A 13,292-nucleotide genomic window follows, 5' to 3' on the forward strand; every position below is an offset into this window, starting at 1 on the left:
ACCCGAGTTACATAAGTTATAGTATGTACATTTTTTTCTATTGTTAGTTACAAGTTAAAAGTGAAAACCCACGCACCCACTGTTATTGTATGTGAGTGTAATTTCTGCTTCTATGAGTTGAGTTGATTCAAGCGTTTGATTGTAATTACAACATTGTTTGATTACAGCATTGTTTGATTCAAGTGTAATGTAAGTGTAATTACATCATTGTTTGATTCAAGTGTAATGTGAGTGTAATTTCTACTTCTATGAGTTGAGTTGCCTTGCCAAACAAGAATTTTCCTTAAAAAATTGCGTCAACGTGAAAAAACCCGACCCGACCCGAGATTTATCATGGGTAGGGCCGGGTTTGGGAATCGTGGGTTTTCCGAAAAAAAACCCGACCCGACCCGACCCGAGATGTTTCTCGGGTAGGGTTGGGTTCTCCAAAACCCGACCCGCCCGACCCGAGTTGCAGCCCTACACACATACACACTTGTATTCTTCAAGAAACTCTTAGTGGAGAGGGCGACCTATTTAAACCCCTCGGAATACCTTGTAAAGGTGCATTTAGATCCGGCCGGTTGCGAATCCGCCTAGTGGAGAATCTCCGGGAGACAAACTAGGGGATAGTGGACTAGGCTCTTGGGATTAAGAGTCGAACCACTCTAAAATTCTTGTGTGTATGTTCTCTCTCTCTCTCTCTACTTTATCTTATTGTGGTCTTTGTTCTTTATTTTTTACATGCATGAATCATCAACAAAGTGTTTGTCAAAAGAATTAAAGAGAGTAAATCAACTAGGATTCTACTAAGTGTTTGATAAAATGCCTAAAAGAAACCATTCATCTTATTCCTTTATCTTATTGTGGGATTTGCATTTTATTTGTAATTTTCAATCACCCACCAAGTGTTTTGATAAAAAGATTAAAAAGAAATAATCAACTAGGGTTTTCAAAAGTCACCTAACAAGTGTTTGTCAAAAGGTCTAAGAGAGGATATTCATTTAAACTTTTGAAAACTATTTACAAAAGTTTTTAGAATGATACATTTTTTAGTAGCCAACCAATTTGCCCCAGTCTTAGTAGCCAACCAATTTGCCCCAGTCTTAGTTGCCCTTATTTGGATTCATTTATCATTTACACGATTTAGAGGGGAATGATATAGTTATGATGTAATGGGATATAATTATGAATTGAAGGTCTTTGTAAAAATAACTTTTTTTATGACATAGGGTATCCCTAACGCGTTTAGGCCAGGACTAATCCCTACGGATGCACGCAATCACCCATAAACCATGTGCATCGGGAAAGATGTGCTGATATCACTATGGTCCCCACATGCTCGATCTAGATGTGATTAGATTGTCACTCTGGGGTCTACGTGTGCGATCGAGATGTGATTAGATCTGTTGATCCAACTGTGACCATAAGTCTAGTCAAATTTCTTTGAGATGCACATCTTTTGAAAGACACTAGGCGATTGATCTATAGGATGTTTATTTGCCATGAGATCAAAACCACGTGGGTTGCCTCATGATGTTCTACGTGATCAATGGTTAAGATTAAACATTAATGTTCTCGTGAGGGCCCAAAAATTGATCTAAGCATTGATCCCTAGGCACTGTTTGGATTGCAGGAAAAATATTTGTTGAAGAATTTTTATTTTTTTTGGAAATGTTATCAACACAACCATATTTTGATGTTTGCACAAACCTAGTAGTCTTCTTCTTTAATAGGCTTGGGAGAGCTTTTTGCGAAATGTAATAACCTTTTGACAGCTATTTAAATACTAAAAGGCAAGATGGGTTAGCGAAAATATCAAACTATGGTTGTGCTTATAGCATTTCCCTTTTTTCTTTATTTCTACAATTTAGAGGGAAATGATACGCTTTTATCTCAGGGATATTCCCAACTATAAAGGGGCGAATGTATCACTTCACCTGTGCAGGTGGTACTTGGGCTGGTGCTAGTGTTGGATCAATTATCAAGGGTGGTGCTTTTGTCGTATCGCCCACAAACTTCAAGGGGCATCATATAATTCTCTCACTTCATTATTATAAATAGGAAAAATTATATGATGAATGGCCTTACATGTGATGCACCCGATAAGCAGTGGGGCCCGCATATTTCGAGTGATCCAAACCATTCATTTGTTGGGCCCTAATATAGATAAGGAGTGCCCAAAATATCTTCTCCATAAGATCTTCCTAACCCTTCGATTTGTTGAGGTTTAAAATGGACAACACAATATAAAAACCTTCACAGATAGGAGGGTTAGGATCATCTTATGGAGAAGACACCCTATCTACATCAGGGCCAACAAATGAATGGTTTAAATCACTAGAGAAATGTGGGTCCTGCTGTTTTTGGGACCATATAAATTCTCAATAAAATGAAGGTCTCTCTATAAAATTTGACCACAGTGGTCCAAGCTACCATTTTGATCATGTGTAACCGTGTAAGAGTGCACTCAGTTACACATGTAAGAGTGCTCTGTGTCTGACTCTCTGTCTCTCTCTGTCCGAGATTTCGTGTTTGGGAAGAAGATGCCACATCCCACTTTCCAATATCTGGGTTTTTCTGCATCTCCACATGCAGCATTTGAGTGAAATGAAAGGCAATATCTGTTTATACAGAGCACTTCATACCCTTCATTTGATTCGAGAATGGCGAGGCCACGTCGAAACTGCTTAGAAAGGAAGCCACATTTCTTCAAAGTTCTCTTGGGAGACTTCTCCCACCGTCTGGTATTTTTTTCCCTCCATTTCCCAATGATAATGTTAGGTTTTGCTTTCTTTGGATGCTATCTTTCATTGCTAATTGCAACGTATTTTCTTTAGAATGAAACAATTTTTACTATGTGGCATCTGTTTGCTTCAAGGATTTGTTCTGTCCTCTGTTGCTTCTTCTTGGTAATAACCATTTTTTACTTTTTCAGTTTTATTCTTTTTCATTTACCAAGAAGTTAAAAGTGCAAAATAACCCAGTATTCTGATCTCAGTGGGGAGCGCCTATGTATGGGACTAGGTGGGACCCAGCCTGGTATGGTTAGGTTTAAAGGGCCTAGCCTAACGCGTTCTATCAGCTCTGGAGCTTTTGGCGTATTGGTTAGGTACCTAACATTTGGTATCAGAGTAGCAACCACGTCCACGAAAAACGTGGAGAGGGTTACTTGGAAAAAAGGCTAAATTGAAAGCTGTCACAGTGTGTGCCGCTGAGGACGGTGGATGCGAAAGCATTTTGGAATGTTACAGTCTCGAGAGGGGGCCGCCTAGGTATGGGACTAGTTGGGACCCGACCTGGTATGGGACAGGTTTAAAGGGCCTAGCCTAACACATTCATCATTCATCAGCTCTTGAGCTTTTGGTGTATTGGTTAGGTACCTAACTGTTAGTGTGCTGAAAGTGTTACTGTTGTCAAATTTTTGGATTTTTCTTCTTCTTTTTGTTCCTCTCGATTTCCAGATCACATTCTTATGTTTTGCTTTCTTTGGATGCAATATTTCATCGCTAATTGCAACATAGTTGATTTAGAATGAATCAGTTTTTAGTTTTTATTATGAAATCGATGTTGCATCTTTTTGCTTCAGGGTCTGTTCTATTCTCTTTGTTTTTTCTTGGTTAGAACCATTTTCACCTTTTATTTGTATTATTTTTCATTTATCCAAGACCCAAGAAGTTAAAAATGCAAAATAACTCATTATTCTGACCCTCAAATGGTGTACTGAAACTGTAACTGTTTTTAAATTTGTAGCGGATTCCACCAGCTTTCATGAAGCATATTTCAAAGGAAGCATCATCTAAAAGAACAGCCATTCTAGAGGGTCCTACTAGTAAGGTTTGGCATGTTGAATTAAGAAAAAGAACCAATGGTACATATCTGCAGGATGGTTGGAAGGAATTTGCCAAAGCCCACTCCTTAATGGTTTCTGAATTTCTAGTTTTTAGATACGATGGCAATATGCGTTTCAGTGTACAAATTTTCGACAAAACTGCATGTGAGAGGGAAGACATTTTTACCAGCGACAGTTTCCAAGAACCCACTTTCTTCCATGGAACCAAAAAACAAGGTAGGTCGCCGAAGAAGCCTCTAGATTTTGGTCCCGCTGTATCTCGGCAGAAAGCTTGCCAAATTGATTCCAAAAACCATATGAGGGACTCGCTTCGAGGTAAGGACTAAGGAGAAGAAACTACTTTGAATTATCCGATTCATATATGTTTATGAAGATTCATACCCTGGAAATGAAATTATATTCCATGCATCTTGAATTTGTAATCCACGTGAAGAATTGCTCCCAACCTAGGATATCAACTGTGTTAGAGAGGAAGAATGGATAAGAAGTTAGTGAGTTAGGGAAACAACCCCCCCCCCCCCCCCCCCCCCCCGGACACACACACTAATGTATTTATATAAAGAGAGAACATTACAAATGACCCCTATGCCCTTAGGCATCCACATGACATAAACGTACATTTAACACTCCCCCTCAAGCTAGAACGTAAATGTCAAACATTCCTAGCTTGCTACAAATGTCACTCAATTTTGATTTGTTTAATGGTTTGGTCAGCATATTAGCTAACTGGTCCACACTTCTAGTAAACACTGTGCATATCTCCCCTTTCCGAATCGTATGCCGGATAAAGTGGCGATCGACCTCAATGTGGTTGGTCCTCTCATGAAAGACCGGATTTGTGGCAATGTGGATCGCAACCTTATTCTCACAATATAACTGAGAAGGAGATGATGAGGGGGAACCGATCTCTGACAAAAGAGAACGTAACCAAATAAGCTCTCCACTTGTGTGGGCCATGACTCTATATTAGGCCTCTGCACTGGATTTAGATATAACATCGTGCTTCTTACTTCGCCATGACACAATGTTACCTCCTACAAAGATACAATATCCTGTGGTAGATCTCCTGTCAGCTGGAGATCCTGCCCAATCTGCATGTGTACCCTTCTATCTTCTGATACCCACACTTCTTAAACAACAAACCTCTCCTTGGAGATATATAAGTTTACCAACCAATCTCCCGTATCTGCTAGGGTCATCTAATAAGTTTCCCTCTTCGGGAAGTAGTCTCACATTTGGGTCCATGAGAACTGAGGCAGGTTTCACTCCAGGATAACCTGTCTCCTCAAGTAAGTCCAAGATGTATTTCCTCTGTGAGAGGGAGATACCCCTGGTGGAATATGCTACCTCAATGCCAATGAAGTACCTAAGACGGCCCAAATCTTTGGTAGAAAATTCTTTTTGCAAGAAGGTCTTCAACTTCTGGATCCCCACCGAATCACTACCAGTAATGATAATGTCATCAACATAGACTATCAATAGCACACAACCAACTGCAGATTGATGGTTGAAAACAGAGTGATCAACTGCACATTGCTTCATGGCAAAGCACATGATGGCATCACTAAACCTCCTAAACCATGCTCTAGGGGACTGCTTCAAGCCAGAGATAGATTTCTTCAATCGACATATGGAGGATGACATCTCCTCCTGAGCAACATAGCCAGAAGGTTGCTCCATGTACACCTCCTCCGTTTATTCACCATGAAGGAAGGCATTCTTGACATCTAACTGGTGTGGGGCCCATCCATAGTTGACAGCAAGAGAGAGGAGAACACGAATAGATGGAGTTTTCGCAACTGGAGAGAACGTCTCACCATAATCCACGCCAAAGGTTTGTGTATATTCTTTGGCAACCAAACACAGCTTAAGGCGCTCAACAGTCCCATTAGGCAAGTGTTTGATTGTATAAACTCAACGGTAGTCAACAGGACGAGCACCGAGAGGAAGTTGGACCAAATCCTAGGTTTGATTGGCCTGAAGGGCCTCATCTCAAGATCCATAGCCGCCCGCCACCCTGGGTGATCAAGTGCCGCTGGCAATGGCTGCGGCAAAGAGACATTAGACAAGGAAGACACAAAACTACGAAAAACAGGGGTGAGAGAATTATATGGAAGAACATAAGAAATGGGATGAGTAGTACTATGAGAACAAGTACGAGAGGCAATGGGAGAATCTATAGGTACCTCATAAATGGTAGTCTTGATCTCCTGCTGAGTTGACGATTGCGCTGGCGGAGAGGGATGAGCCGCAAATTTCAGCGGTTACTGATAGGTCATCGTAATAGGTGGAGGAGGAGCCGCAGGAACCTGTAAGGAAGAAGATGACTCACAAACAAGAACAACCTCAGGAAGGGAGGAGATGGACAAGGAGCAACGACAGGGTCAGGTAGAACGGGAACAATTAGAGGGAGGTTGGAACTAGGAGAGGTCGGAATACTATCCTGAGGAGTGAGAAAGTAAGACTCACTCTCCAAAAGTTGATGTCGGCCGAAACGAAGGACCGACGCAAGCGAGGGCTGTAGCAATGATAACCTTTCTGGGTCCGTGAGTAACCCAGGAAGATACATCATTCAGATCGAGGATCCAACTTATCAAGGCCAGGACCAAGGTTGTGGATAAAGCACACACAACAAAGATCCGAGGAGTGAGAGGGAAGGAGTTATGATGAGGACGTAACATAGCAAAAGGTGAGGAACCACCAAGGACCGAGGAAGGAAGCCGATTGACGAGGTAATTGGCGGTGAGGACAACATCACCCAAATAACTCTTTGGGACCCGCACTTGTATAAGAAGGGGGCGGGCGCCATCCACTAAATATCTCATCTTCCGTTCAACTACACCATTTTGCTAGGAGGTGTGAGCACAGGAAGATTGGTGAAGAATACCACGAGTAGAAAGAAAATTATTAAAACCATTGGATTTGGATAAGTACTCTCTCGCTTTATCAGTGTGCAAACATCTTAGGGTACAATTAAATTGATTTATAACCTCTGTATGAAAAGTGCAAAAGACAGAGAAAACTTCAGACCGATCCTTAAGTAAATAAAGCGAAGTTATGTGAGAAAAATCATCAATAAAGACAACAAAATATCGATATCCAAAAATAGAGGTAGTCCGCGTGGGACCCCATTCATCCGAGTGCACTAAATCAAAAGGGTGCGAGACCTGACTAACATGCCTAGGAGGAAACGACACACGATGGTGTTTTCTAAGTTCACGGTCCTCGCGCTGAAAAGACTGAACACGAGAAGAAACAATAGAGATCTGCCGTAAACGTTCGAGGCAAGGATGACCAAGGCGACAATGCCACTGATAGGCGGCGACGCAGCTGTGCAAAATGGCACGGGAAGAGCCACAGCCCAAACGATAATGCCCATCCACCTCACAGCCAGAGCCAATTGTCTGCCTAGTCGAGAGATCCTAAAACAAAAAATAAGATGGATAAAATGAGACAGAGTAGTGAAGATGCTTAGTAAGCTGACTGACTGAAAGTAAGCTAAACGGGGACTTGGGAACACATAAAATAGAGGACAGGGGTGCTACCTGGCTGGGCGAAAGTAGCACTCGGGGGGCGGCTGGTCAACCTGAGGCGCTGGAACTCATCATAGTCCGCACAAGAGAGAAGGACCCTATCAGCAGTAGGGGCGGGGCTGGGTTGAGATGGAGAGGCCAAGGACTCTGAAGCATCTGGTGCTGAAATGTGTGCAGAGCGGCTAAAGCGAGGCTTAGTGGAAGGGCACATCTTAGAGTGTAGAGCGTAGCATGTCTCAAGATAATGTCCCTCTCGCCGACAGTGAGAGCAATAGGGACGACGACGGCCACCAGGCTGACAAGAAAATCGTGGCCAGCACGACGACCACCACGGCTAGAATCACGTCCACGACCACAACCAAATGTACCACCACCACGGATAGCACGACCACCTACGCCATAGGCCGCTGTAGTAGTGCTATCAACAGAGGTAGCGGGCAGAGAATCACCAACAAGGCACTAATGTGCACGCAAATATACCCCCTGAAGTGAAGGCATGGTGCCATATCCAAAGATCTGCTGGCGGAGATGCAGGAACTCAGGGCCCAAAGTCTTGAGGAAGTGAACGGCACGAAGCTAATCCTACTGCTGGGCGGCCATAGTCAGATCAGTCGTGAGGGGCATAAGAACGTCCAGCTGCTGACAATGAGAAACAAACAAACTATAATAGATGGAGAGAGGAGTGTCGTCATGCCGGAGATGCATCCACTGTGAATAGGTGCCACATATACGAGCGTGGTTTGCGACCCCAGAATAGAGAACATCGGTATGATCCCAATTCTGTCTGGAAGTCGGAAGATGCATCATGGTAGCCGCAATCTGAATGGTCATACTCTGCCAGAGGAGAGTAAGAATAAGAGCATCATCCTGTTCCCACTTCTCATAAGTGGGGATCAGCGGTAGCAAGAGGATCACAACAGATAAGAGAGACTTTCCCCCTAGCAATGAGGAATGTCTCCACAACAACTTTCCAATTCAAGTAATTAGACCCGTCTAGTTTGGCTGTGGTCATGGGTGGGAATGAACCACCCACCGAAGAGGAGTGACTACGAAGACGAGGATGCAGGAGACGAAAGGACAAAAGCCACAGAAGGCTGCCAAAGAGAGGGATCCTCAATGATGGGGGAATCCATGTGGAGAAGAAGAAAATAAGAGGCCCAACCACGACGACAGCAAATAAGAAGAGGGAAGGGCTACGAGTGGAGTCAAGAGAGGAGATCGCGGCTGTGAGAGTAAACAATATAGGAAGGAGGCATGGGACGGGCTCTAATACATAAAGAGAGAAGATAATGACAAGGAGTCGGAGCCGTGGAATGAGTAGAAGAGAGGGTAAAGAAATTTAAGCCATTAGGGAATACGGTAGAAGAAAAGAGGGAAAATGAGGGCTTTAAACGGAGAAAAGAAGGGGAGGTGGAGAAGTGGCGGGGAAGAGAGAGAGAGAGGGTGTGCTGGATGGGGCGGGGCGGGGCAGGGGGCTGGACGGGTCGGAAGGAGATTTGAAACTACCAGTTACTCCAAAAGCTTAAGCTGTTGGAGAAGGTGTTATTTGATCTTTTATACTTTAACACTCCCCCTCACGTGTGGCCCCTCTTTCTAGGTTTGGCCTACACGTGGGACATGTGGCTCCTCTTTTGGGTTTGGCCATTGCGTTTGGAGTTTTGCTATCTAGGAGGTTTGCATTTGCTCTGATACCATGTTAGAGAGGAAGAATGGAGAAGAAGTTAGGGAAAACTCCCCCCCACTAATGTATTTATATGAAGAGAGAACATTACAAGTGACCATATGCCCTTAGGCATCTACATGCAAGGTTTCAAATTTCGGTTTTGTAGTGCGTTTCAGTCCTCACCAAAACCGAAATTTCCACCAAAATTTCAATCGAAAACTATTATACGGCTATTTTTTCTCAGCCTTTATTTCGATCGAAATTTCCTAAATTTCAGCCAAAATTTCCAAAATGTTGGTAACTTCGGCTGAAATTTCGGGATAATATTGAATAATTATAAAAAATAAGAATTTTGGGTGAAATCCCTAAAATTTTGGACGAAATTTTGGGATAAACGAAATTTCGACCGAAATAAACTCAACCGAAATAAACTCCTCTTTCAGGTTTAGTCGATTTCGGTTTCGCTATCAACCGAAACCCAAAATTTCAGTTTTCGGTCGAAATTTAAAACCTTGTCTACATGACATAAACATACATCTAACAAACTGTATCCTTTTGATGGTCTTTTCGAATTTTCTTCACATAAGCTACAGGTATTATTTATCTTCTATGTTCTCTTGTTGTTCTCCCTTTCCTTACCCAAATAAGTATTCATGTTTTCATATATAATAATGCTTAATTGTTTCATACTGCAAATAGATTGTAGATGCATGTGAAATCCTGGACATGAGGTTATCATTATTTAGATTTTGCAGTTAAAAAATAGAAAAAAGTGACTATTATTTCATATTGAACTTCATGCTTCTTTGGAATAATTATCTATTTAGGCCATGTTTGGCAGCCATGAATTTTTTTACCCTGGAAAATTAGTTTATCAAGTGGTAGGAGAGGGGCAAGGAGTATGGGAGAGGGAGAGAATTGGGAGGGCACTAGGAGAGGGTGAGAAGTGGCTGAAAAACAGAGAAGAAAACTCTCGTCAAAATGGTTTTTTCCCTATTTTCAGCAACTTTGCACCATCACTCTTGCCCTCTCAATGAGTAAGGAGAGGGCGAGAAGTGGCTGAAATTCAGGGGAAAGGAAAAGTCTTCTAGTAAACTAATATTCCATGAAAAAAATTTCATGGTTGCAAAATATGGTCTTAAGGTAAAGAATAAAGAATGTATGCCGATATGCAAAAGTGTTCATTTTAAGTTGACATTAAATGCTTCCGTGTTTTTTTTTTTGAATGGTAGACATTTAGTGCTTCTGTCAGCTGCTTTCATTTCTAATTTCTAAATCTACCATTAGGTACAGGTGACCGTTGTTTGTATGATGTAGGCAAATATAAGCCATCTCCTAAACCAGAGGGTGTTATAAGGATTGAGTCAGAGGATCTTGACCTGCCTGTCAGTGTTGCTGGACGAGTTCATTATTTGCAAAGAAGGCAGCATGTGAAGTCAGATGAAAAAGGAAAAGTTAAGGAAAGAGCCAACTCCTTTTCCTCCGATTTTCCATTTTTTACGACAATTATGAACGCATTTCATGTGCACTCCAGACGCACTGTGGTGAGTCTATTTTGCCAATTTCTATGCCATGCACTTCATTAATTTCTCTTTTAATCTCCCTCAAACCAATATGCGATATAAGTGTTGTGATAACATATATATTATATCATCTTTCATCATGTAAATATTATTCACCATATACTACCTAATACAAATATGTTAGAGGCTAAATTTTGTGGATTCCCTTAACTTGGAGCTATGCATCTTTGGAGCAAAAAATTTACCCCCCTTTTTTTTTCGAAAGGAAACAGTTTATTTTATTCCAGATAAGATAATTACACGTAAAAGGGACAAGATGTCCCTGTGTAATACAATAGATCACGGGAGTCCCGCTACAGGATCATTAAATACAACACTCAAAACCAATAAACCCACTCCCTCCTTTGCCAGCTGATCAGCCAAAGTGTTAGCCGAACCCCTCTTGCTCCTTGTATATCATCACTATGTGTGTCATTTCTTCAGTGTCTTCTTCCATTTAGAAACTCTCTACCTTACAAGAGTTCTATTGTGCTTGTAAAGTCAATAGTAACAAAAGGCATATTTTAGTACGCAGTAAGGGGATGCTGCAAATCTGCTTTATGTTTTGGACATTGGTTGTTGTATCCCCAGACAAAAAAAGGAAAAGACCTGGTTTTCTCCTATTAACTACTCGTTGGTTACATTTTGATTGTCTGCATTTTTAGTACATGTTAGGAGATTATTTCATTATTCATGAAGCTTGTAGTCCAGGCATTGATGATTAGCATACTCTACCCCCCTAAACAAGTTTGGGGCTCTCCAATACTTTGAGCTGGTGAGACCCTTTCTTGGTTTGGACATCCATAATAAGCAAGTGTTCCGCGTACAATCTACAAGTTAATACAACATCTTCTACAGTCCCATGAATTTAGTCTCAAAATCAAAGAATCAAGCAGCAAATTATGGACATGCTCAAATAATCCTTGGCAGATGATATGCTAGAATCAAGTCATGGGCATTTTGGTAAAGGTTTGTATTTTTTCCAAATGTTTTAATCCACCAAGTTTCGCATTGCTTTGGCATTTTCCTCAGCAAGAACATAATCCAAATTTAGGGTGCTACATGGCATTTAGGATAAAAAAAAGGCTGGATGTGATGGGGTTGTGCGGTACAATGCATCATATTAATGGATCGTTGGGATATTGAGACTATGCTCCACATGCAATTTGATGATCAAATTTGACTTTTTTTTGGTTGATTATAGGGGGTTTGAGGAAGTACAAAAGTAATAAATATGACAATAAGAGGAACATAGTTGAGACTTTCTTGGTTCTCATATCAGGAGATGTAGGCTGAGGAATGCCCTGCATGTAATAATCAATGCATTAGTAGTTAGTACATTTAGATCATGACAGACTTGCAAGCTGTTGTAACTGTTTGCTACTGATTAGCTATTTCCTATGCAGTGGATACCAACTCATTTCGCGAGGGCACATCTTCCTGAAAAAAGATTCAAAATTATCCTCCGAGATCCGAGGGGAAAGACATGGGAAGTGAAAATTATTGTGGTGAAAATTAATAATTGGAGTAGATACACTATATCTGCTGGGTGGATTGCCTTTGCACGCGGTAACAATCTTAAAGAAGGAGATTCCTGCATATTTGAGCTTGTGGGTAAGCGCAAAATGTGTGTGCACATTTTCCGATTGTCCGAAGAAAATAAGGCACAGATCAAATCTCAAGCCATCTGATGGTTCTTGGGATGCTTAAAGTTCTGTTCTTTTGGTCCTCTAGCAGCAATTCTGTCTCTTACTGTAGTAGGAAGATGTTTCTACCAAGCATGGTATGTAACCAAATACTGATGTATGGATGCTCTGTATTTATCTCTGCTTGGTTGAGAGAGAACATGATCTGTATATAGGTACTCTGGATATATCTTTATCTTTTCTTGGTTGAAAGAGAACATACTACAAAAAACAGAGCCTTGAGAATTTTTTTGGCTGCCTTGCCTGGGCACCTCTCTGCATCAATAGCAGGTAGTGTGCATATATGCACTTATCCAGTTTGTGGATGTTTAAATTCAACTAAAGATTATGATTGTTGGGGTGCTTCCACGCAAAAGCAAAGGTCTCATATCGGAAAAGTGAGTAGATGTAGATGGGGTTATAAGGAACTGGGCACCCTCCCCTTAACGGCTAGCTTTTGAGGGTGACCTCTACCGGTCCCAATAGTAATATCTTTTTAACTTTTCAATAGATTTTGTCTGCAATAGTCCGTAGCAAATCCCTATATATATATATATATATATATATATATATATGAGGAAACTGTTGGTGAGCTTAAGCGCACCAAACCTATGGTGCGCTTAAGCTCCCCAATCACATGAGTCCCACAGCTCAATAGGTGATCCAAACCATTCATTTGCAAGGCCTAATCATAGATAGGGTGTGTACCAAAAATCAGCTCCATAGGATCATCCTAACCCCTCCATTTGTGGAGGACAAAATGGGCAGATTTGTGGACAAACACTGTCTGTCCATTTTGTCCTCCACAAATGGAGGGGTTAGGATGATCCTATGGAGCTGATTTTTGGTACACACCCTATCTATGATAAGGCCTTTCAAATGAATGCCTTGGATCATCCTAACAAAGTGGGCCCCCATGTGATTGGGCGCTTAAGAGCACCATAACTTTGGTGAGCTCAAGCGCACCAACAGTTTCCTCTCTCTCTCTCTCTCTGTCTCTCTCTCTCTCTCTATATA

At 41.5% G+C, this 13,292-nt stretch overlaps 1 protein-coding gene across 3 annotated transcripts; it reads left to right on the forward strand.

The window, feature by feature from the left end:
* Nucleotides 1-2,376: 2,376 nt before the first annotated feature.
* Nucleotides 2,377-12,471, forward strand: LOC143853303 (B3 domain-containing protein Os01g0723500-like). 3 transcript variants are annotated; one of them, XM_077363017.1, is made up of 4 exons: nt 2,377-2,726; nt 3,733-4,147; nt 10,316-10,572; nt 11,997-12,471. In XM_077363017.1, the coding sequence occupies exons 1-4, from the start codon at nt 2,646-2,648 to the stop codon at nt 12,279-12,281; spliced, it is 1,038 nt and encodes a 345-aa protein (XP_077219132.1). In that variant the 5' UTR covers nt 2,377-2,645; the 3' UTR covers nt 12,282-12,471. The 3 variants fall into 3 exon arrangements, with proteins under 3 accessions (XP_077219132.1, XP_077219133.1, XP_077219134.1); XM_077363018.1 differs by having other exon boundaries at nt 10,322-10,572; XM_077363019.1 differs by having other exon boundaries at nt 10,346-10,572.
* The last annotated feature ends 821 nt before the right edge of the window (nt 12,472-13,292 follow it).

This window comes from Tasmannia lanceolata, unplaced genomic scaffold, assembly GCF_043159265.1.
Source record: "Tasmannia lanceolata isolate RefF3 unplaced genomic scaffold, GAP_Taslan_0.1 ptg000019l, whole genome shotgun sequence".
NCBI lineage: Eukaryota > Viridiplantae > Streptophyta > Magnoliopsida > Canellales > Winteraceae > Tasmannia > Tasmannia lanceolata.